General features: G+C 34.3%; 3 protein-coding genes across 5 annotated transcripts in view; 2 read left to right on the top strand and 1 right to left on the bottom strand.

Annotated features, from left to right (window-relative positions):
* Prp16 (ATP-dependent RNA helicase l(1)G0007) overlaps window positions 1-19,875 on the bottom strand; it is a 146,097-nt gene extending 126,222 nt beyond the window's left edge. For both annotated transcript variants that reach the window (XR_012959753.1, XM_076122784.1), the window contains exons 1-11: window positions 19,396-19,875; window positions 18,675-19,001; window positions 17,990-18,199; window positions 17,464-17,558; window positions 16,961-17,163; window positions 16,595-16,693; window positions 16,254-16,383; window positions 15,940-16,029; window positions 15,535-15,672; window positions 14,976-15,128; window positions 14,374-14,567 (exon numbers count right to left, since the gene is read on the bottom strand). Coding sequence is in view for 1 of the 2 variants with exons in the window: in XM_076122784.1 (XP_075978899.1) it covers window positions 14,374-14,567; window positions 14,976-15,128; window positions 15,535-15,672; window positions 15,940-16,029; window positions 16,254-16,383; window positions 16,595-16,693; window positions 16,961-17,163; window positions 17,464-17,558; window positions 17,990-18,199; window positions 18,675-19,001; window positions 19,396-19,727 (1,971 nt within the window). In the remaining variant the exon portion in view is untranslated. The remainder of the gene's footprint in view (window positions 1-14,373; window positions 14,568-14,975; window positions 15,129-15,534; window positions 15,673-15,939; window positions 16,030-16,253; window positions 16,384-16,594; window positions 16,694-16,960; window positions 17,164-17,463; window positions 17,559-17,989; window positions 18,200-18,674; window positions 19,002-19,395) is intronic.
* On the top strand, window positions 1,873-8,126 carry l(1)G0469 (lethal (1) G0469 NlpC/P60 domain-containing protein). Of its 2 annotated transcripts, XR_012959745.1 has the most exons (5): window positions 1,873-2,437; window positions 2,881-3,056; window positions 3,816-3,923; window positions 4,340-4,438; window positions 6,874-8,126. XR_012959745.1 is itself a non-coding variant. In XM_076122493.1 (4 exons), exons 1-4 carry the CDS (start codon window positions 2,098-2,100, stop codon window positions 6,967-6,969), a joined length of 720 nt encoding a protein of 239 aa, XP_075978608.1. In that variant the 5' UTR covers window positions 1,873-2,097; the 3' UTR covers window positions 6,970-8,126. The 2 variants fall into 2 exon arrangements, 1 of the variants encoding a protein (XP_075978608.1); XM_076122493.1 differs by lacking the exon at window positions 4,340-4,438.
* Window positions 19,876-22,274: 2,399 nt separating the features above from the next.
* Window positions 22,275-23,484, top strand: part of Ac76E (adenylate cyclase type 2 Ac76E) — a 201,706-nt gene continuing 200,496 nt past the window's right edge. Inside the window, exon 1 of the mRNA XM_076122538.1 lies at window positions 22,275-22,574. Coding sequence (XP_075978653.1) covers window positions 22,526-22,574 — 49 coding nt within the window. The 5' untranslated portion in view covers window positions 22,275-22,525. The remainder of the gene's footprint in view (window positions 22,575-23,484) is intronic.

Genomic DNA, 23,484 nt, shown 5'->3' with positions numbered 1-23,484 from the left:
CACAAAATTGCTCACAATAGTGATTTTTGCAATAACAAAGAATTTGAAGCTTCGGGGCACAATGAAAAAAAAATCGCAGCGCTTTGAATTTTTGAAGGATTTTAGGGGACACTTTGAGGTTGAAAAATTACCGACGATATCCTTCGTTCATCCATTTTATCCAAAGTTATACCAAGTTATCCAAATATCCTTAATTTCGCGAATTTTTGTCTTTTTTTCAGCCCGAGGTTTCAATTCAAAAAAAATTTTTTTCTTCAAAGATGTTTACATTTTCTTATAGGGAATATTGTGCAGTTTTCAAAACCCTCCTTTGATTTCCTGTACAATCATTATTTCCGGAGTTATTGAATATCAAAGTCAAAAATAACTTTTTTGCTTTGATTGACGATAACTCCGTGGCAAATCGTCGTACAGGCTTTTTGAATACGGCAAATTAAAGAGGATTAAATTTTCTAAAAGAACTTTAGAACGAAAGAATCAAAAAAAATTTTTTGAAGCCCGTGGACCTTTTTTTAGGAGGGAAAAAATTTGGAAAAAAATTTTTTTGGTAGTTTTCGTAGGATTTCTCCAGACCTGGCCATGACAAAAAATTTTCATGGTCATATCTAAAAACTAGACACTTGGAGCTACAATTTGCTTTTTTTTATTTTTTCTATACGACCATTTTCCTCGGAGTTACAGCTTGTTGAAAATCACCCAAAAATTTGGATTCTTTTTTTATATCCCTTAATTTTTGGGACTAGTGTAGTATAATATAGTATATAGTATAGAGTATAGATAGAAACTAAGCTCTACCAATTATATTGTTGTTTATTTGCAACGATATTTCAATGTGATAAAGATTTTCAGGTCTGTGTCGGTGAGAGAGATAAAATCAAATAATTTAGGCCACATATTCAGATTTATGTCTGCAATGAACAATGACTCAAGATACGTGTGTCAAAAAATGACATTATGTATAATGAAAATTTCCGCCTGTTCGGAAAATGTAAAGCCTATTTGAAACATGGAGAAATATCACTGCATGTTCATACAGAATGTTACTGCATTTGTACAGTACTCTGCTTTCATAAGGCAGATGGGAATGGCTTGGCTCTCCAATCAGTGATAACAGCAACAAATGTAAATGTATCAACAGCCTTAATAAACAGAAAAAAAGAAATTAGGTACATTCGAAAAAAAGTTCGAAATAAGAATGCAGAATATAAAGTTTAAAAACATAGTACCTGTTTGGCGCCGGTATGTCGGAGGCGCGGGACGAACGAGGGGGAGGGGGGATACCGGCGGGGGGCTTGCGAGCAGGGAGGGGGGATGCCGGCGCGGGGAGTGTGACAACTAGTAACGAGTGAGGTCAAGCCGGTGCATCGGAACGCGAGGGATGGGACAACTGTTGTTTGTCAATGATTCAGCCTGGACGTGGGAGTGTGCATGAATGACTTGTTGTGCAATCGAGAGAATGTTGATGATTTTATGAGTAGGTCATTCTTACGTGGGAGTACTACTTAAACCTAAAAGTTGTTCACAAATATTACAAGTAACATGTCCTAAAACTTTATTTACGCAAAGGCAAAGCAAACGTCATGAATAAATGAAAACGCTAACTGCCTCACAGGCATAATCTCAATGAGTAAGGGACAGGAAATGATTCCGAGAAACAAAAAAAATACCACGCATTGGAATTCCAAAAAAAAGTTGCACTAACGTGAATAAGTAGCTTACAATAGGTGCAGTAAAACAACAACGAAAACTACAAAACAACGTGTGTTATCGCACAATACCCAACACTAGTGAGGTCAGAGAGACGGGAGACCGGAGGGGCCCTCCCCGCGGACCGCGCTCCCCGCCGGCCGTATAAAATCATGCCCCCACACGCGCGCCGCGTCTAACGTTACTGCGCCACCGTGTAGCTCGGTCATACGACGACCGCTAAACCACGCGCTAAATAATTTGTGAAAGTGTTGCTTATAAAACGTGATTTCTCGAGTGAGAGTACTTTGCCGCGCCTAAGAACTACGAAGACGTGCCGCCGTCGCAACCTATCGTAATAAGTGTCGGTGGGGGAATTGTCTCGTGTATTTGAGCGTGGAGAGGGGTTCAATGGAAGCGAGGTTCGTGACCTGCCGGAGCTTCCAGCAGATCAAGCCGCCTGAGAAGAGCCTCGCGCCGTCACCGCCGACGGTGAAGGGGCTCCTTTCTCGCTTCGGGAGTCAGGCACAGGCTTTGTTCGCGCCCAAAAAGCCCCGCTTCGGTTCGTCTGTAGCCATCCACAAACTTCGGGAGACCAAGTGGTTCAAACATGACGAACAAAACATACTGTGCGCCGTCCTCGAGTCAGGATTCATACTCGAGGTGCGAGCTGAAGATCCGCTGCCACCGGACTCTATACTGTCACCAGATTACCACATGTACGCAGTCGCCATGTGGAAGAAGGGTAAAGGTGTGTATGAAGTGTGTTTAATGTTATAAAATACTTATCACATCGAGTGTAGGACAAACGAAGAATGAGTATTTAGTGTTAGTAGTTAGTGTCGCGATGTATCGTAATTAGGACGCGTTGATAACGTTCGCTCGGTGCGTGGCTCTGAGCGAGACTAAATAAAGTTGGCACAGTTCACCCACGGTCACACGTAATGAGACGAATTCACAATAGCGTTTGTAAATAATTCATATGCATGCACGATTGGCACTAATGCGATCAACGCATGAATCGTTGATGCATTCGTCTACTTATACGCTTGTAAACGTCGACGGCACCGACATTTCCAACGGTGCGTTTCGAAAGGGCAAAGGCCTTGGGTTTCTCGTATAAAAATACCGATGGAATTCCGCGGTTGATGCTTTAGAGAGCCGGTTATTAACTCGCAATTACTCTTCCGACAGAAAAAACAAAGAACCCGGAACAGATAGACGTGTACACCGTTCAACAGAAAGGTGTGAGAAAACGTGTCGTGAAGACAACATTAGGTGCCTTTTGGAAGAAGGATTCCGTGATACGCATCAACAACGTGGACGACAAACAGGAGACGCCGAACAGCGAGAAAGATATCAGAGCAAAGGTAAACATCTATGCGAATATTCGGAAGTCCACGTTTCCAATTCCAATATTTACTAAACACGCTCCGTTTCAAAAACTACTCATTCCCGCTACGTACTAACTGTACAGAGACATCAAGTTTATCAAGATAATTCTTATATAATTACAACTCCTTGATATATAAATTGAACAAGTTATCATTGAATTGCATTTAACCTGATACGTGTACAAATGACATAACGAAATACGGCCTTCAATGATCCACGATATATATAATACCGAGGTTAACGTTTCGTACAAGTTTTGAAATGTAACATTGCTAAAAGTCTGTACAACATTACGACAGTCTATTCCAAATGTTTAAACAATTGTAATCATTTATATTGCTTAAAAATACTAGTCGACACCAGATTAAATACTACGGCCTCGATTCAATGCAAATACACGAATCAGGAGTACATGTGAAGTCATTGCGTCTCTACTCGTAAAGTTACTTAATACACCTGTTATCTTGGAACTGCTCTATCAAACCTAATCCTCTTTTATTTCCCCACTAATCATTAGATTAAAGTATTAATGCATGATTATATTCCGACCTTTAATGGTATATCAGCACTCTCTATCGAACTTAGACGTTCTTCTTCAAATACCGTAGGCTTGCGTCAGAATTGGAAACCTCTCGTTTCAGATAGCGAAAGCCTCGAGAGGGCTTTCGTTTATTGGAAACTGTGGGCACAGTTGAACAGTGGAACAGCTACTAAGGAGCTTCTACTGATTGCAGCTGGATATGGCAACTAAGTCAAGGTTCGAGAGGAACTGGCACAATACCCTGCACTTCGTCCACTGGTGCAGATACGGAGAAACACCGCAAGAGGCTCGCATGAGACAGGTATGCACACAAAAAATTACCGCATCTAATTATAGAGACCAATTCACGCGTTAACGTTTAGTGTACAAAGAAAACGCGTTAGTTTTTTAAAGTTTTGATTTTAGAATTCTTAACTTTTTAATAATGCATGCTAGTGCATGACCGCAAGTGGAAAGTAAGCCGGCCGTTACAACGTTTACTTGTTCCAAACACGTTTTAATGGCAGCACTATTCACCCCAGTACATTTTACGTTCAGTCAATTCGTAAAGTGCTTATTTTTATTCAGCTTTATGTGTAAGTCTTTGGCGTTTATAAACTGTGGATTTGAATGGGGCATCGGGCACATCGAGACGGGCGATCATTCATCATGCATGGGGCATTGATTGGGACCGGTAAATACAAAGAGAGATCGCACAACGAAGAAATTTTGTTACAGATCAGCTTAACGACGTCGAAAACACCTATGATTATCATCTTTTGATGGTAATTGTTGAGGCGCTTTGGACACTTACAGCTGGCAAGAATAACAATACCGGTGAGGTTTTGAATTTTAACAGATTGGTATAAGACTTAGGAGTCAGTATGCCCTTTTATGTGTCGCGTATTATGAGATGCGTAACAACATGCCCCATTGTATAGCTATTGAATAATCGTCATCGCGAAATGTAAACTTTCATGGCACACAGGAAAAATTTGTGATACAAAAATATAAATATGCGGCCGAATCGTGAATAAAAAACTTGCATAGCGGATTAAGCGTTAAAATACTTGGTTTTTAACATTGGCCGATTTCGACGCGGTCATGCGTAGAATATTACGATTATTGAATGTTTAAACAATTATTTTACGAGTTTAACGAACTTTTAAGACAAAGGAACTAAAAAATAATTAACAAAGGATATTGTAGAATCATGTTGAAAATATCATGTATCAAATTTTTCGATTAAAACATTCAATCGTTTGTATAAACTTTTATTAAAGATTAGTTACGTTCTCAATAATATGTGCTATTTAATAATTAAATAACAGAATATACTTATAAAATGAAGCCTTCAAAAGCACCTGTACAAACAATTACTAGTAAGTGCAGCAATGTCTGTCGACTATAAATTATAATTGCCTTATAAACAGCTCGTGAAGGCAAAATTAATGATAAATAAATCATATTACATAACCCCATTTAAAACGGAAAATACAACTCTATAAATAACATAAATTAATTATAGTTACTTGAATACAGGCAACATTTCCGATAAAATAAAATATATTTTTGTTACATACTTTCTTAGTTCAAAAACCGGTACAAAATTAATCAAAGCGGAATTTATTATTTTACAATAAATTAAGACGGCCATATTTCTCAAATATGTAAATAAATTCGAAGGTAGTGACGTGAAAATATCGACATTTGCGTAACCTACTTCAAACTAAAGTATGCAAGAGGTGCTTGAACTCTTGATGGGCATTAAAAGATAATCCGTGAATCATTATACAAGTATTCGAACGTTATAAGTACTAAAAAACCGTCTTTTATGTATCGCACATACAAAAAACGTAACTTTGAAAAGTATAAGCGTTAATACTTGACCTAAATTAATAAAAAAATTGACTCTATAGTAAATTTTTCGTAGACAGCTTTCTATTTCATTATAAGTCAATATATCTTACATAATATTATGATTTATTTGACTTTCTCGTATTGGAAGTCTTGTATTACGGTAAATACCACAAAAGCCTTGGAATAATAGAATACGATATACATACATTATGAGGTAAATGGATTGTTTATTTTGAAATAACTGTACCAGTCAATGGAGTTTACATACGTCAATGTGTCTGGGAAAATGAATCATTAGAAAAATAAATACCTATTATTTTATTGAAAAAAACCCTTTGATGGGAAATACTTTGCATAGATTTATTGAATTCTACGCTTATTGTTTATTGCCTTATTCCCATTTTTATTGAAGAATGTTATTAATATGCTGAATATTTTTAGCTTCAGGCGTAAGAATATAAATAATTATCTTATTTTAAAGTCGATAATACACTTTTTATCACGTGCTGCGTCACAATTATTATTCGTAAATAGATAATTTATAAAACAAATAACGTCGTTATTGGTATTTAGAACTGCGCCTTGCTAATGATTGGTAACAGTATCAGGTTTTCACCGGTTAAAACCGGTACCTATCAATGGATAAAAAACATTGCGCAGCACTGTGCAATGTACTTTTTAAATGAAAGAAACGAACCGATTACCTTATTTGTATCGATAAAGATAAATTATTCAAAATAAGGTCTTAAGTCGAACATTGCACAATTTAAATTAAGAATGTAAGATGGCGATTTCATAACGGATTTGGCTAGTGTCGTGACACTACAGAATTTGAGAACCGTAAAACCGATTATTCTAATCGTAATCGTTTTAATTATGATTTTAATGCGTTATTTGCGTCACCGATCATATTATCTTCTACGGGCGTCATCTGAGGATGAATCGCAATGGTCTATGAATATTTATTTTGTTGCGCACCGCTTACATAATAGTTGAACATAATTTATTTGAGCACATGAGATGCACATACACGATCAAATTAGCCTTCGGGTGACTATTATATTTCTAAATACTGACCTTTCTCACCTGTTTATTATGTACATAAAAAACACGTGTATGTATTACAGAATGGGTTTATTACGAGTTATCTTTCAATCGTTGATACAGATTATTTGATAACAACATTTCAGGAATTCAATAATAAAATTGTATAGTAATATATTCGATTTTCAGATAAAAAGACCCCAGAATTTAGAATTCACGTCCACAAATCGCTTTAAATGTGTTGTGTTGTTTTCTGTGGCCTTTATTTGACGTTTGAGAACTAACTTTTGACTTGTCTATACTAAATCAATCTGTGTTTCAAGCCTCTTGTTGTCCTCAGTGCTAATTTGAGAAACTATTTGTTTCAGATAAGCGAGTCTTTCAAGTGGGGTAATGTCGGCATGAACATGGGCGTAATGCTTGTTAGTCAGAGCTACGGCCGTGAAAAGGCCAAGTCCGTCTGAGAAAAACCGTCCAGCGGATCCCATTCCGCTGGCAAATACTCCTGCTACGCTTGCTTCTGGCCAACGCCCAAGAAAATTGACAACATCTAAGTGATTTTGGTTATGGAATTGCCTTTCTCAATAGAAAGGGTTTCAACTTGGAATGAACTATCTCAACGGATTCGGAAAGGATTGGTTACATTTGGAATTTATTGCATTTCTAAATATTTATCACCAGTATTTTTTCTGGTTTGCTTAAATTTTAGATTTTGCTTCCAAATTGAAAAGATTTCGATTTGGAAAGTCATTTCTGGATTGGAAGTACTTTCAGTTTGGAATTTTATTCCTAACGCGATCGGATATTATTTAAAATGGTTTATATGTTTTTATGTTCCTTCTAAGAATTTCATTATTTAATTTTGTATTCTTTGTTTCGTTGTCTTTCCTGCCAGTATTTACTTTGACAACTATAAATACATATTTCTCTTTGAATAATAAATTTTAGGGGCATCTTTCACAAATTTTAACAAATTATTTGTGGACCAAATGGAAGATTCGCAAATTAGAACACAATTTAGATATTTATAGTTTTAGAAAATAAAACTAGATATTTAGATAGTAAATGTAGTCCTCGTTAAATCTGGTTATAATACCGCCTAAATACATAAAATTATACTAGAGGAAATTGTGAAAGCGGCCCTCTATAGCTTTAATTCGAATTTATAATAACGAAAAAGTTTAAACATTCCTGTTTATAAAGAAAAAGACGCCCCTTCGGCTCGTATATAAACATAACTGTATGCTAATATTAAACTTTTTAATGTTTAATCTTTGTATCTGTCTGAGAGTGGCAGCACTAGTCTTACGAGTATTTGTAACACTTCTGATTTAAATAAGACTGTTTTATTTTCCGATTGGAATTTATTTTTCCAATTTGACTTTGGAATACGACTTCTGGAATACCGCTCAATGTTAAATTGATTTAGTCAAAAGATTAAAGTATTGACACGTTGTCCAACCATTGTCGGGTTGGAATTTGAAAGTATTTTAAAGTGTATAGTTTAACGACCTAATTAATGTTAACTGTGACAGATTGACTGTTGTGAGAGTTGTACTCGTGTATGATTATAAGTTTTATTTATAATGAAGCATTTTTATGAATAAATGATTACTTTATATGTTGTGGTTTTTGTTGGGTTTCTGGTATGGATTTTCCCTTAGCAATATGAAAATAGCCGCGGGCTCGGGGTAATACCAGGTCAATAACTCATTAAGTAGGTATAAATAAAAAGCCTAAGTGGCAAAATGATATCTACCTATTTTCGAATTTCGTGTATATTCCTAAGATGTCAGACGTAGGTCACAATTCATAGAAAGTACTATCTCAAACAACTCAGCATTTAAAGAAATTTATCCTGGTTATTGCCATCATAATAAGAGTCAAGTTCAACATCAAAAGAAAGTTAAAACGCCATTTCTAGTTGATACACGAAACTTGGCATATTTCCACAAATATTGCGTATGGTCAAGACTACACTGTAACTGAAATAATTTGAATACACTAGCGAACTCTACCTTGTTTTGGTAGAACTAATTATGTTGGCAGAGTTCCTCGCACGCTTAAGGCGAAAGTCCAAGGCGATTAGTGCGGCACCTATTTGCAGGTAAAAGTGCTAGATGGAGCTTGAATACAGATTAGCGATATTTTATTATGTCAATTTCAGAATAAAATCATATTTACTACTTGCAGCAAAACTAGAAAATAAAATCCATATTTGAAACTAGAGATAATGCGATGTTATAAAGATCTATTAATAAACTTAACACAAAATACTAAAGTGATGATAATGAAATGGATACAAATCTTATGGTCGGTCGCATTTTTAAATACAAGCAAGTAGCAGAGGAGGAAGGCCTTGTAAAAGATGAGGCAACAAGCATGCCAACTACAACCCAGAAAGAATACAGCAGCAAGCTTTCAGGGAGACTTTTGCCCAGCAGTGGGACGATTTAGGGCGATAAAAAATAGCATTCTACTCATCGCAAGTTGTACCTAAAGACATTCATCTCCTTTACATAAAATAAATTTCACAGATCATAAGATTAATCAATTAAAAGAACAATCTACGTCGGACATAACGCTACAAATTGATAATAAGTTATTAATACTCAGTCCAAATTGTGTTGGACTTTGTGTCATTAAAGAATATGTCTTGTTCATCAGATGTGGTTGAATATAAATAGAAGGTATTAATCATATACAATGTAGGTCGGAAGTAAACACTTGTTAGTCATAAGATATTGTGTATCTTTGATTAAAGTTAGTTTAAATAACTCTGAATGGAAAGTAAGAAACGTTTTGACACTAAGTATACGCAATTTGAAGGTTCAGTTTCTATTCGACGCGAGCGTGCACGTACGTATACGCAATCACACGAGTATGCACGTATCATTGTAAAAGCTCCATCAAACCAAGTTCAAATGCAATATAATTTCGCCTAGCATTAAAAATAGAAGGTCATGCTTTAGATATCAGTTGAGTGAAATTTTTCAACTCACTCGAAGATAAAAAAATTAAAAAATCAGCATATTTGCTTCGAACTTGTCTTAAAGGTTATTCGTTAAATTAAATTTTCTGCTCATACAAAATATCCAAAAAGATCCAAAGAATTGGTCTATATCTGAAGAAGAATATACATCTTAGAGATCACAACAAAGTAGTCCCAAGTAACTGTTATCTTAAGCAATTAATACAAGTCGTTTATAGCATTAATTAGATTACACAATAATTCACAACACAGTGAAAGGCTGACCGTTGACCATTCATTAAACTACATTATCACGAGAATGGTTAAGTAGGTTAACAATTTATCAATTAAGTAAGTATTTGACTGGTATCATCTAGAACGTACAAGAAGTGGTTTTAAGTCACGAGTAACTTGGAAGTAGGTAGTCTTTCACGCAGTCATTTTAATGACGAGTGTGCGTTCCACCCGATTATTTTAATGATGGGTAACCGCCCGTGCTACTAAAGTTGATATTAGTATGTGATTTCGTGGTCCCGTCGTAAACTAAGGTAACAGTTAAAAAGCAAAGACTTTCAGGCAGCTAGCTATAACTATATACATATATGTGCTTAGGTTGAAAACTAGCCATACCAAAAAAAACGCATACTTTTCTTCTCTTACCGACAAGAGCAAAAGAAGAAAGACTACAGAAAGAAGAAGATCATTTTAATCTATTCGATTGAAAACCTCCGATGAACTAAGGTCTATCTATCTGTAACTGAAGTTAAGCTGTGCAATGATCACCATAAACTACTTTCAACTGAAGGTAAGTAAGGTTAATACCACAATATATTGTCAATCAATGAACATATCTGTACAATTTGTTATAGTAACAGTGTGATATATTGTCCATGTAATGTGCGCGTGGACAGTATAAATTATCGAGATTAAGGTGCCAATGTACTCGGGGCTAAGGTTGACACACGAGGTTATTTAGTATCCTGGGTACCTATAAAACTTTTTTTTAAGTTTTATTGTACATTTCCTATTCATTACGTACTGCTGCCTGTATAGTCTATGTGATAATGTATAATACTGCTTATCATGAATTTACGGGTTTGATTCCAGGGAGCCAAGTGGTAATGATATTTTTAAATTTATATTTCGATATTTCTTAATAGTAACCTGGAGTTTAGTAACTACCAAAAAGTGAGTTTAAATGGGACTAACGCTGCAATACATGATTGTCTTGTTGCTGGCAGGTACATAAGACGCAAGTAGATGCAATGATAGTACATCGCCCAAAGTATTTTATAAACAACTGTATATCATTTGCACATATGATTAGCAGGTGGATGTTAAATCCTTTAAGATTAAGTCAACGCAAGGAAAAATTATCTATTTGTTCACGTTAAGCCTCTATACCGTCATAAACAGTATATTAAAGAATATCACACATGTTTTTTATGTGAGATTCAAATGTTAAATATTTTTTAATAAATAGAAGGAATTTCAAGTAATTATTTCTAGTGCAGAGTCAGCAGAGGCGCTAAATAAGACATTAATAATTTGATCATAGGGGACAAACTATATAACGAATTTCAGTTTACATTTACAAAAACAATTTTACGGATAAAACCCACACTTTTTGACTATAAAACAAACGTAATTATTTAATAGTATGTATGTAATAGTAATAACTTCCCAAGGTCAAACGATTAAATATCACACGATATCACTTAACAGTTTGTACGGAGACAATAACTTCCTCGGTTCCCAAGGTGAAGGTCACGCCTAATATTATGGCTGTTTGTCCGTCCCATACACGTGAATGATTTATAAGGTAAATCATGTTTGTGTTATATTCAGGTCAATGAAAAAAGATTACGATTTCAATGCACTTACTATTGAAGTAAGTGCAGTTTTAAAACATGGTTGTCTATTTTTAAAACCTAATATTGGGTTTACAATACAGGTGATTAGGGAAAAGAAAATTATCTTTTTTAACCAAGCACGACATAAAACATCAATCAATCAAAATCAATCAAAAGTCATCTGAAAAGTATGTAGGTACCCTTGATTTACTTGACGACCAGGGTCGAAGCAACAAAAATATACTGAAATGCATTTTCCCAGAACTTAATTTAATTCTACAAAGGAAAATAAATATTAACTGTAGAGAAAAATGAGAAAAAAATATTTACTAAACGCAAAGAAGACGACAGTACGGAAAAGGTGTATGACCAGAAAGATGGCTGATAAGACTATATTATACTATCGGTCACTGAAGAACGAATATTATGGTATAATTACTGACTTTTGACTTCAGATCAAAGATACATACATAATATAACGCCTGTTATACCCGAAGGTGTAAGTAAAGGTGTATTAAATCCAGGTTTCCCATTAACTATGTTAGCACCATGTAATAGGAGACGACCCTATTGCCATTGACCAGGAACGTTACGAAACTCCTGGCTACTACATATATATGTTTTAAAATAACTACTTATATGATGATGATGATGATCTATCCGACCGATTTCGGCCATGACGACCACTTCAACTCCTAATTAAGTCGGCTCCTAATTATTTATATGATGGTAAGTACCTATAAACTCTGGGTTACTATATATTTATATAATAAGAACTTATATTAGGTTATAATTACTGACTTTTGACTTCAGATCAAAAGATATCAAGATAAATTAACCTTGGAGTCAATGGTCCACTATATTATTATTATAATGTTTTTTATTTTTAAAACTGTCATCTTAACAACAATTGCAGTAGGTTTTATTGAAGGTCAAGGCCGGACCTTTAAAGGCTCAAGGATAATGATAATAATGAAAGTTGTTATTTGTATTGTAATGGTTTAAATTACAATAATATTTTTTTATTATATTTAAGGCCTAACCCCTCTCTTGTCGTGGAAGGAGACTAAGTGTCTAGTAGTTAGGGCATTAATAGATAAGTTTACTAAAAACTACGTTTTAGTCTTCTAATACCATTTAAAATGTATACATACCATACATTCATACATACATACATACATACAAACATGCATGCATGCATACATAATATCACGCCTTTTTACTATGAGTACCTTCATAAGATTAGAGACCGAAATGTATTTTAGCTCAATTTTAACTTTTAATATTAATAAAAATAGTTCTGAACTTTTTTCAAAAGCCACTAGTGTACTGACCTAAAGGAATAAATTACTTTTATTTTTATTTTTAAATTTCAAAGACAGTGTCAATTTCCGGTAAAAAAACCTATTTAATAAAATTAGTAAACAAGTTGCACTTGAAAAAATATGCTTTGGTTTCGTTTCCATTATAAATAACAGACAGTGGCCTATTTTAATTTTACATTAAACTACTATTACTATAATACAACTCTTACACATAGATTAACACTAATTTGACCTTTACAGTTCATTATAACAATTAGTACTACACTACTCATAATAGTGTATTAAACATATGATTATAAAGTTTATGTAAGTAGGTAGGTACCTATATCATAATATTCTCACGTGCAATTGCGTTTCACGTGAATTCAGATAGCGATTTGGTGATCATACTTTTACCTACCAATTTAGGTAGATAAGTAAGTGATCTGTGTCGTTACGCGCCTGTATGGATGACCTGATTGAAGTAGGTATATGGGGTAAAGATTGATACAAAGGTCTTGGAATCTTTTCTAGTTTGAAGTAAGTATTAGACAAATAAGGGTTTTTTTTCTGAGAATGGTGTAAGGCTTCTTAAAACTCTAATACAGAACGTTTCAGGCTTTAATTCAATTAATGGTGGCCGCCGCACGACACTTACTTTTTAGTAGTAAAAATATAATTATGCTTACTATTGTTAAAAAAGTTTTCATCAAATAACAAGCGAAAGGTACGGCAACACTATAACAAGAAAAAAATAAAAAGATTCTTTACAAGAAATAAATAAGTACTTATTTTATGTTAAAAGAAAAGATCCAATTAACAATTTTAAACCACTTTTAACTGCCAGGTACTTATAAATTCGTACCTAAATATCAAAATACACATTTATTAACCTCTGCCCGACCTTTCAGGGATGTACCGGCGTGATAATACACGCTTAGATAATAAACTGTTTTATTTAAATGTCAAAAGGTGAGTAATATTGGGGAATTTCCTACAATAACTTAAAAGATAAAGAAAGAGCACTGAGATTATTATTTCGGTTTAAACCAATTTTTATCGAACAATATTTCATAGTCATTGTTAAAAAGCAGATTTATGTTAAAATAAATACGGTATATTTTTGGCAATATCTTCGTAAAAATTCCACTGTATTGATATGTATGGCCTTGTTGTGAAATTTAGATCATGATAAGGAAGGATCCTTGACATGAAAAGTAGACTACATGGAGACATTCGGTTTCGGTACTTTCCGATAAAGTCCACAGAAAAAAACAGTTTCGTATGAATAAAGATAAATATACAGTCGTTTAGATTAAAGCCTCTCCATCTGTTCAACTTTCCATTTCAGGTTTAATAAGAGAAATGTAGTTAAAATCTTCATTAGTTATGGAGATCAGTAGAAACTTTGTAATTTCAGTCTCAAGTAAAAAAAATAACAACTTAAAACTTGAAATACTAAATTGCTTTAAATTCTATTTTTAAGTTTTTTACTTTAAAGGTCCTCGATATTATAAAACTCAATTACGAGTGACCTTTCATAAGTGAATCATACAACAAACCTCACCTACTCACGAATCTCAATAATTCATAATGAAAATTTCTATAACTTACACGATGCAAAGACCCTATACTTCCTGCAAACGTTGCATAAAGAATACGAAACCGCAGCTACGTATTAAAATTTCACGCAATAAACACATCTAAATATAAATAAATATCTTCAACTAAGTCACTAACCTCTCTCAGCAGTCCAAACAGCATGTCAGTGGAGAGCGAACGTTCGTGCGCCTCGTCCATTATGATGGCGCAGTAGTTGTCCAGGTCGGGCTCGCGGAGACCCTCGCGGAGGAGGATACCGTCCGTCATGTACTTGATCACCGTGTTGGGCGATGTGCAGTCTTCGAAACGAATCGCGTAGCCTACTTCGTCACCTGGAAGATTAAAAGTAGGTAGGTATTTAAGTTTAAATATTCGCATATATTTTTGAAGAATTGTGTAGACTTTGTCTAGCAAAATAATGGTAATACAAAACAATATTTTACATAGATATAACTTATTATACAAATACTCATGATTATTATGTATGAGATATGGTACATAGATAGTGTTTAGTTCTTTATCAGTATTTTATGTGATTTAAATACAATGAGATAAATGGTTCACCACACTTAATAAGCTTTTAATGCGTGCGCGTTTCGTATACGTGCACGCTTTTGTTATGACATACTCATATACTTATATTATAATAAAGTAATTCAACGGAAACAGAATATATTGGTTCAAATTTGAAACCTTTGCTCAAGTACCGCACTTGCTACCTAGCAAAAGAAAACACTTACCCAACTTAGTATTCATCTCATCAGACACTCTCTTAGCCACAGACATGGCGGCCACACGCCTGGGCTGCGTACAACCGATCATACCGAGGCGACTGAACCCTTCCTCGTGCAGGTACTGTGTTAACTGCGTTGTTTTACCGCTGCCTGTCTCACCTGGGGACGGAATATTGTAGGAGCTAGAGAAATATGGAACATGTTTCAACAGAAGTAAATAAAAATATGCATATAATATTAATGAGTGAAAGGATAAAGCTTAGAAATCAGTCTAACAAGGCTCACAGAGTGAGCCTTTTACTGTTATATCGCCTAATAAGGAAGAGATCTTAAGAGAGAGAGAAGAAATTCAGTAATTTAATGCTAAAGTTAAGTTTTGTTTATAGCATAGGATTGATTTATTTGCAAAACAAAACTAAGTATTCAAGAAAGTATCCAAGTTCGTTTTCCAAAAAGACATTTTGCATAAATAAATAGATCCCACTTTTTGAGGCAAATCTAAAAGGAAGTTATATTTTGCTGAAATTTGACCTTTATATCGCTGTGAATAAGGTCTAATTCTTACCAACAATAATAACGACACTGTTTTCTCTAATAACTTGCAGCAATTCTTCCCTCACTGCAAACACAGGTAAGTACCGACGTTGTTCTGCGATTGTCTTCTTTTTCACAAAGTCAGACTTGGATTCCACTTCTTTTGGTTCTGTAAAATTTAAAAAATAGTAGTTGAAAACTAGACCTTTTGATTTTAGCAAGATTTTGATTTTCATCACTACTATTTCTGTTTAAATGAAATAAAGCGTTCGTACATTGCATAAAGAGTGCAAAATACGATGTTGGTGTCTGTCATTCATACTAGGTAGTGGTACACAAAGATTGAGAAAGAGAGAAAAGGAATATCATATAATAGTAATTAAATTAAAAATAGATATATAAATAGTTTAGTTCAGTATAAAAATGTCCATATTACCTTTGTCCAAATGTTCGGCGTATTTGTAAGCTTCTTTAGTGGGACCATCTTCTAGATCTTCCTCTTTCTTCTGTATACCCATGATGTTACCTGGAAAACACAAAACATTAATTTGTTAACAAGTTTAAGACTAATCGTATCTATTTTAATCAATTTCAAGTAATCAAGTATTCAATCATTTCTTAATTAATAACCAAAAGAATTTAATGTTCAATACTACTAAAGCTAAAGAAAAATAAGTCTAATAACAGTGTTTTGTTTTTTATAAAGACTGTTAGAAACTTTTTTCGATTGTAAAAGTATTATTGTCATACCGATCTTAGTGCCCTCTAATTTCCAGTGTTTCTTCTGCGCTTTGCGTCTCTCCTTCTGTTCTCTGAAAGCCTTTACTAAAGCTGAGCCTTTGCGAGCGTTGATAGCCATGTCTGATGTCGGGTCTTTTACCTATAAATAAAACATCGTTCATATTAAAATATAAATGTATTTAAAAGACATTGGCAGTGAAAATTAATGCTGTTGCGCTATTACGCGGAGACACAAATATACTCATTATCAAACGTCCAACTTTTAAGATTAATCTCCCGGAAATAGCATACTCACATACATAGCAACTATGATTTAAAATCAGAGAGAAGTAAATATTTTGAATACTTACAGGTATAACAGGTTCAGGCTGCTTGGTGAACACGATCCTACCGTCCAAGAATGGCGGCACTATGTTGTGAACCAACAAATGCACGCGGTCCACACTCTCCTGGAAAGTTAAATAATGATGCATTGAATACCTACATCACATTCATTTGAGATACAACATATATATATTATATTATTTTAGGGAATACATTTTATGTAAATATACAAAAATATTAACATAAATTTATTTCTATTTTTTTTGTTCTTAGTGAAAGGTTATGTGTTATGTCTGTGGCAGGTGGCAGTATTCTGCCGGAATAAGGCTTTCCTTATATTTTTTTTACTTCTTAAAGTTCTTTAACAGTTACAATTCAAGTCAAAGTCTTACCTCGTCCAAATCATTGTTAACATTAATAGCATGAACAACACCACTGGTCAGCATTCTGTTCCTCTCCCAGAGCTCATTGTCTTTGTCTATCTGTTGTCGTTGCGCCGACACCTTGCGGTTACGTCTCTTCTCTATTTGTTCTTCTTTACGAGCTACGTACTCCGCTGATGTGCCCGCGAACGGATCTGATTCGTCGGCTTCACCTAGCAATATGGAAAAAATAATAATAATGATGTTCGAAAATATGCAGCTTATGGAATAAAGAACCTTAAGAAGTTGCTAAAGAAAGCTGGTTAGAATTTTAGCAAAATGTTTGAGGTTTACAAAGACTAAAATATATTTAAAGGGAATAAATAAGAATGTATGAAAACAGCTGAATCTAGACCAAAAGAAAACAAAAGAGATTTTTTGTGGTCAGTTAAGTAGACACAAAAGACAACAATAAGTAATTTAAAGGCACAATATTTCTAAAAATAGGTTTGTAACTACAATTAAATATTTACCTTCACCCATATTATACCAAGCTCTGTCAAGTTTCTTTTCGGCTTCTTCCCAATCAGGATCTTCGAAGTCTACTGCTCGCCTAGAGCTGGCAAACCTGAAATGAAAAGGAAAGAAAAGATCTCGTATTGAAATATCATCTGTAGTTATGTGACCATTATATGGCCATGAAAATAATGTCCTTCATTTTTATTCAACATTCAACAAAGAGTCAACTACCCAATGCTATTCAAATAAACAATACAGTCAACTGTGGCATCTTTCCTATCTCGTGGTAACTATAACTTACTGAATAATGATAAAGACCTACTAAGCCCAGACTTTCATTAAAAAGGCGACTTATGTAAAATTTCACTATTACGAAATACAAATACTCGTGGAAACCCCTATATTTTTCAGTTGGTGAAGTTAACATGGTAAGGTTAAGATGGCACAGCTGAACGAAGTATTGATGTTGAGACTATTTATTACAGGTGGAAATATAAACCGATTTACCGAAAGATTTAAAATCAATTTAATAAAACTTACTTATGTGGCGAAGCTCTTGGAGTATACTCGTACAATCTTCCCTTATTATCTCTAAGCGGTCGGCCACTTCTATCACTGCGCTGAGAGCGGTCTGGTCCATCTCTTGTCAGAGGAGTCGGGAAGTCCCAACTTGACTTGCGGAGAGGCGCCTTCAGGTCATCATCATCATCGTCCCAGGCTGTCTTGTCAGTTGGTTTGAGGACTTTCATACTGGAAGACGAAAAATATATGATTATATTGAATTTGTGAGGGTAGTTAATCATTAATATTGTAACTGACATATGGTTATTTGAAAATACTTTTGATAAAAGTCATTAGTGTCATGATTATACAATTTTGAATAAAAGAGTTTAGCTTCCATCTTGAAATAGTTAATTTATGTAATAAAATAAAAATCTCTACTGTTTGAACTTGGTGTAGATTAAAAGCCATATGTGTTGTGTAGGTAAAAATATTTACTAGCAAGCTTGTAAGCACGGTAATATCGAGTGGCATTTTTTACAAACATTCATCTACACATACTTGGTTCTGCCGCTTGGCTCGGTTCAATCGTGCCAAAATGAATATGTGTGTAGCGAGCCTTACACATCAGACAAACTGAGATTATCTTATGTAATCTTATCTTATCATAATGTACTAAATAGTTTATAATTTATTAGTAAGGTTGAATTTGAAGTAATCATACCTTGGAGTTCTAGGTTCATCCTTAAACCTTGGCTCGTAATAACTCCTTCTAGAACTATCCCTCCCTCTCTCACTGTGATCTCTCCTTTCGGAATCCCTATCTCTTCTCTCAGAATCCCTCCTTCGATCTCTATCTCCTCTGTCCCTTCGATCATCTCTCCTGTCATCCCTACGGTCGTCACGACGATCATCTCGTCTCCGATCCTTGTCACGATCTCTTTTATCATAACGATGACGGAAGAATCGGTCATCTTCATCATCCTTTGATCGTGATTGTTTTTCTTCTTGAGTAGAATTGTGTACACCTTTTTCCTTTTCTCTTTCTCTCCTGTAAAGGTATTGTTATATATTAATATTGCATACAAGGCAGTATGATCAAGGTTAAGTGTTGTTTCTAGTTTTAAATTGGTTTCAAATGGAAGAAATTAAGTGATTTATTAAAATTGGAGTTTTAAGCTCATGATTTAATTGATCAACCAAGTTTCGTAATCTTAGATATTTATTTCACAATAAGTGAATACACATTACAAGAGTTGATCATCAATAATACATTGTGAACATCTTATTATTAGTAACAAATGCAAAGAAAAACTTTCAACAAACAATCGCCTGCTTGCACAGTTTTTTTCTAATAAAATAAGATGTTTTGAAACTTGGTAGTTGACTAAAAACAATGGCAACTAAATGCAAATAAGGAAACTTAGAAAACAAAACTTTCTAACCTCTGTAATCTCTCCAGCATACGTTCCCGCGCTTGTTCTGATATACCACCAGTGTAAGTAGGAGTTTCTTCATTGTGTCTCCTGTATTTACGCTCTTTTACCGCGTTTGACTCACTTTTGTCCTCAGCGCTATCGTCATCGTTTGTCTCATCCTGGAACGATATTAGCCTATTCTGCTTACGCTTAGCGGCAGCTAACTTATCAAGCCCCAGTAAGGAAGGCTTAGCAAACTGAAATTCAGCTGGTTTATCTTTCTTTTTGATGATAAGGCCACCCGGAGCATCGCCTGAAGTTCCCTCCAAACGATGGAGGTTTTCTTCCCCTTCCGACATTGTTCCACCACTTGCACCGCACTAACACTTCAAACTATACTTATTCTACAACTTATGTGTTATTTATTGATCTTATTAGGTTATACCAAACAAAATAAATTACAAAACATTGCAACTCGTGACGAAAACATACATGACAGCTGTTTGATTTGACTTTGACAGTGACAATCACTATTTTAGTATTGCCAACCCTAAAAATCATATCACACGTTCTAAAAACATTTCTGTATACACATTTATTTTTTTATGGAACGCTTTTAATATTTTTAAGTTTAGCAAAATACCTGTAGATACTTTTATATATTATAATATCCACTTTCAAAGAATATCTGTTGAATGACATAAGGAAACATAATATATGAAATTAGCGCCAGTGCTGCAGCTTGTAAGGTAAGCTGCAATGGCGCTAGTTACAAGCACTCAAGACGTGAAAAGCCTTGAGGTAAATTAATGTTATGTGACGTTTCCGTCATCCTTCCTATGTTAATGCTATCACCGTTAAAAAAAATATTGGCTATCTTCACAGCACTTATTAGATCCAGCATTCATGGATCAGCATTCATCATCATGCATCAATTGTTATGGGTTGAGCCTCTAGCATTTATTAACATAATATATTTTCAAGTAGGCAGCAGAAAAAATATTAACGTGTACCTAGTTAGTCAAAGTAGCGGCTTTCTTACAATATTCATGAGTCTCAGAAGCATCTCTCGGAGATTAAAGAAAGTGCAAGCGAACACATTGTGGTCATTAAATATTTCACGATCACTAGAAATACGACTTACGGGAGGATATATTGCACCTGTTCCGTTTTGGAACCAAGTCTCTAGAGCTTAGAGGTAATGTTTTGGTAATAAGACAGAAAGGTAGCCTTACCTACTTATATTTACACGAAACGATCAATTTTATAAGTTCCATGTAATTTCATTAATAAAAACAAATAAAAATGTAAACAGGCAATAACGGACAGAGATTTTTTTCTTTGTTCCCAATTTGTAGCCGCTAAAAATATGCGGCTAAGTTCTATGCTTAATTAAAAACAAATACCTAATGATATAGAGCTACCTCGGTTCCAGCTATAGCGGTAGTGTATAACATTAAATTATCATGATGAGTTGTTTCGTAAAAAGAACATTATAGAGTTTTCGATAGATCTATGACACATTTGTAAGTTTCACGTCTCATGCGGGCTATGCCCATGGACAGCCAGTGCCCACTATCTATCCAGCAGTTTCATTATGAAATGGCCACCATAAACTTGGTATGTTTGCGCAATTACACTCAATAATCTACGACGAAATGTTCATTGACTAATCCTCAGTAAATATAATCCCAAGAAACAGGTCAATTGGTCTTTAACTCACGTGATAATTGCTTTGAATGCCTACCTACTTTAATTTTATTAAACTTTGTAATTTACTGGGTGACGTATGATAATATGTTTACAAACTGCACGACAAAGTTAGACCGTCATTTGGCTGCTTCTGAAACCTAGTAGGTACTATAATAATTATTCAGGTAGGTAGGTACTTAACAAGATAGATAGGAAAGATACGGGCTTCTTTAGATAGAAATGCGATTCTATCAAAGAGGAGTGATATTGACGAACTGCTTTTAATTTTATTCGGAACAAACTTACTGACAACTTATTTTATATAGCTGAAAGTCCTAACTTTAACTCCAGCACGATACCAAACTTTAGACTATGAGTAGCGGTGTCAAGGCATTTACTTAACGTGTCCCGAAAACAGTTAAAAATAATTCTACTTAATATTACCCAATAGAATTATAGCCTAATTCACGAATAACGAAATCAGGGAAGCCCTAAAACATGATAGCGGGTAGACATACAATTAAATTTGAGATTGCTTTTTGTGTGATGTATAGATCTAAGTGATTGAAAAAACTATTTTAATAGTTGGGTTGTTTATAAAACGTGTCACTAAGGTCTACGGAAATTATCGTGTCCGATTTTCAGTGTGCTAGGCATACCGGTTACTTTCCATTTTATCGGCAAGTTTATTTAAAAAAAATAATGTAATAGTTTCTATGTAACATTTTTTTTTAATAATGACCTTCCTTAAAATAATGCGTAAGACTAATACGATACCTTTTATTAATTAAAAATAGTGGGTTATCACAAAAAAAATCCTCATTGTTTTTATTCTATAAAAATATTTTTTCTTCCTTCCCTTCGACTTTAGATTTAATTTTTACGTCATTGATGTGGGTGCCGGATATTCGCAAATAAGAATATTATCATCATAGATGAATAATAAAATTGTTGATTATTATTAGGTAATTCTTCCCGACGACCAACGTCTTATCCTCTATATATCCATTCCAATTATTTAATTTTGGCGAAACATTTCATCCACATCGTGTCCACGTGACCGAAGCCGCGGGCGTCAGCGGGCACTTAATAAATAAAAAAATAAGAATACTAGGTAAATCATACGAAAATATTTGCTACGAAATTATGCTCGCATTATAAATCTTTCAATTTGTTCCATCAACAAAAATAGAACAGTTTGTGATCATCTCTCTTGGCATTTGGACGTGTGTGCCAAGACGAAAAAAAAAATCGCGGTTTAGCGCGAAAAGTGTTCATTGCGATTTTTAAAATTTAACGCAAGCTGATTGATTTGGAAAATTGGTTTTCCTTAATTTGAATTTGTTATTTCTTTGATGTGTTTTATCTAAGTGATGTGAAAGAGTTTCGAAGTAATTTACGACCGGTGACAAGTTTATTTCTGAAGTGGTCTGATTTTTGTGCAGTTTTATTTGTGTGATTAGTTATGGCCGATGTGGAAAATTCTAGCGAGAAAGACGTTAATAATATTGAGGGTAAGAGACATAATTTTATAATAAAATTATAGTTATTACAATTATTAGCCTAGATTTCTTTATGTTTCATCTGTTATTAAGTATCAAGTGTCTTTTTTTTCGTTTTAAAGGATAATTGTGTGACTCAATAAGGACGGGAAAGCCCATAAATACTAGATATTTTAGTCAAAGACAAAAAAGCCGGTAGGTGTTATAAAATTTTAAAGTTCTTCGTCATCGGAAAATACATTTTTGTCGTTCTATAATAACCGGTATTGTGTATACAATATTCTTAAGAAACGTAAACAAAAGCACAATGTGTGTTATTCTTAAGCGCCATTAAATAAATGAGCTACTTCTTGTATACTTTAACAATATTATTTACTTTTTGTTACTAAGTTGTTCTGTCTTTAACAAAAGCATAAATTGAGTAGGCAATAACATTCAATAGTGGGATATTACGTAGCTATATTATATCTACTTACTATGGTTTGATTGAGACTTGTGCTCTTTCTTCATTTTGGGATTGCCAATCCAGTGGGAAGGTAAATGCATGCGGTAGTACCTACCTATAAACGAAGTTATTAGGATATTGACATAATCGGTTTTTTATAGGCATTTGTAAATTCAGTATCAATATTTATGTATAAATTAATTAGTTAAGTCTGAAGAGGTAAATGTTGCGAATCACAAACGTTTCGTTCACTATACTCACGTTCGATTACAATCGTGATTATAGAAAACATCTAGGTATAATATCAGTTTCAAAACTGCATACAATACTTAAAGGAGAGTTAATCCATACTAATTTATAAATGCGAAAGTAACTCTGTCTGTCTGTCTGTCTGTTACTCAATCACGCCTAAACTACTGAACCAATTTGCATGAAATTTGGTATAGAGACATTTGATACCCGAGAAAGGACATAGGC

This window comes from Anticarsia gemmatalis, chromosome 14 (assembly GCF_050436995.1).
Source record: "Anticarsia gemmatalis isolate Benzon Research Colony breed Stoneville strain chromosome 14, ilAntGemm2 primary, whole genome shotgun sequence".
Classification (NCBI taxonomy): domain Eukaryota; kingdom Metazoa; phylum Arthropoda; class Insecta; order Lepidoptera; family Erebidae; genus Anticarsia; species Anticarsia gemmatalis.
The sequence above is the reverse complement of the archived record's forward strand: the minus strand, read 5'-3'. Positions and strand labels throughout refer to the sequence as shown.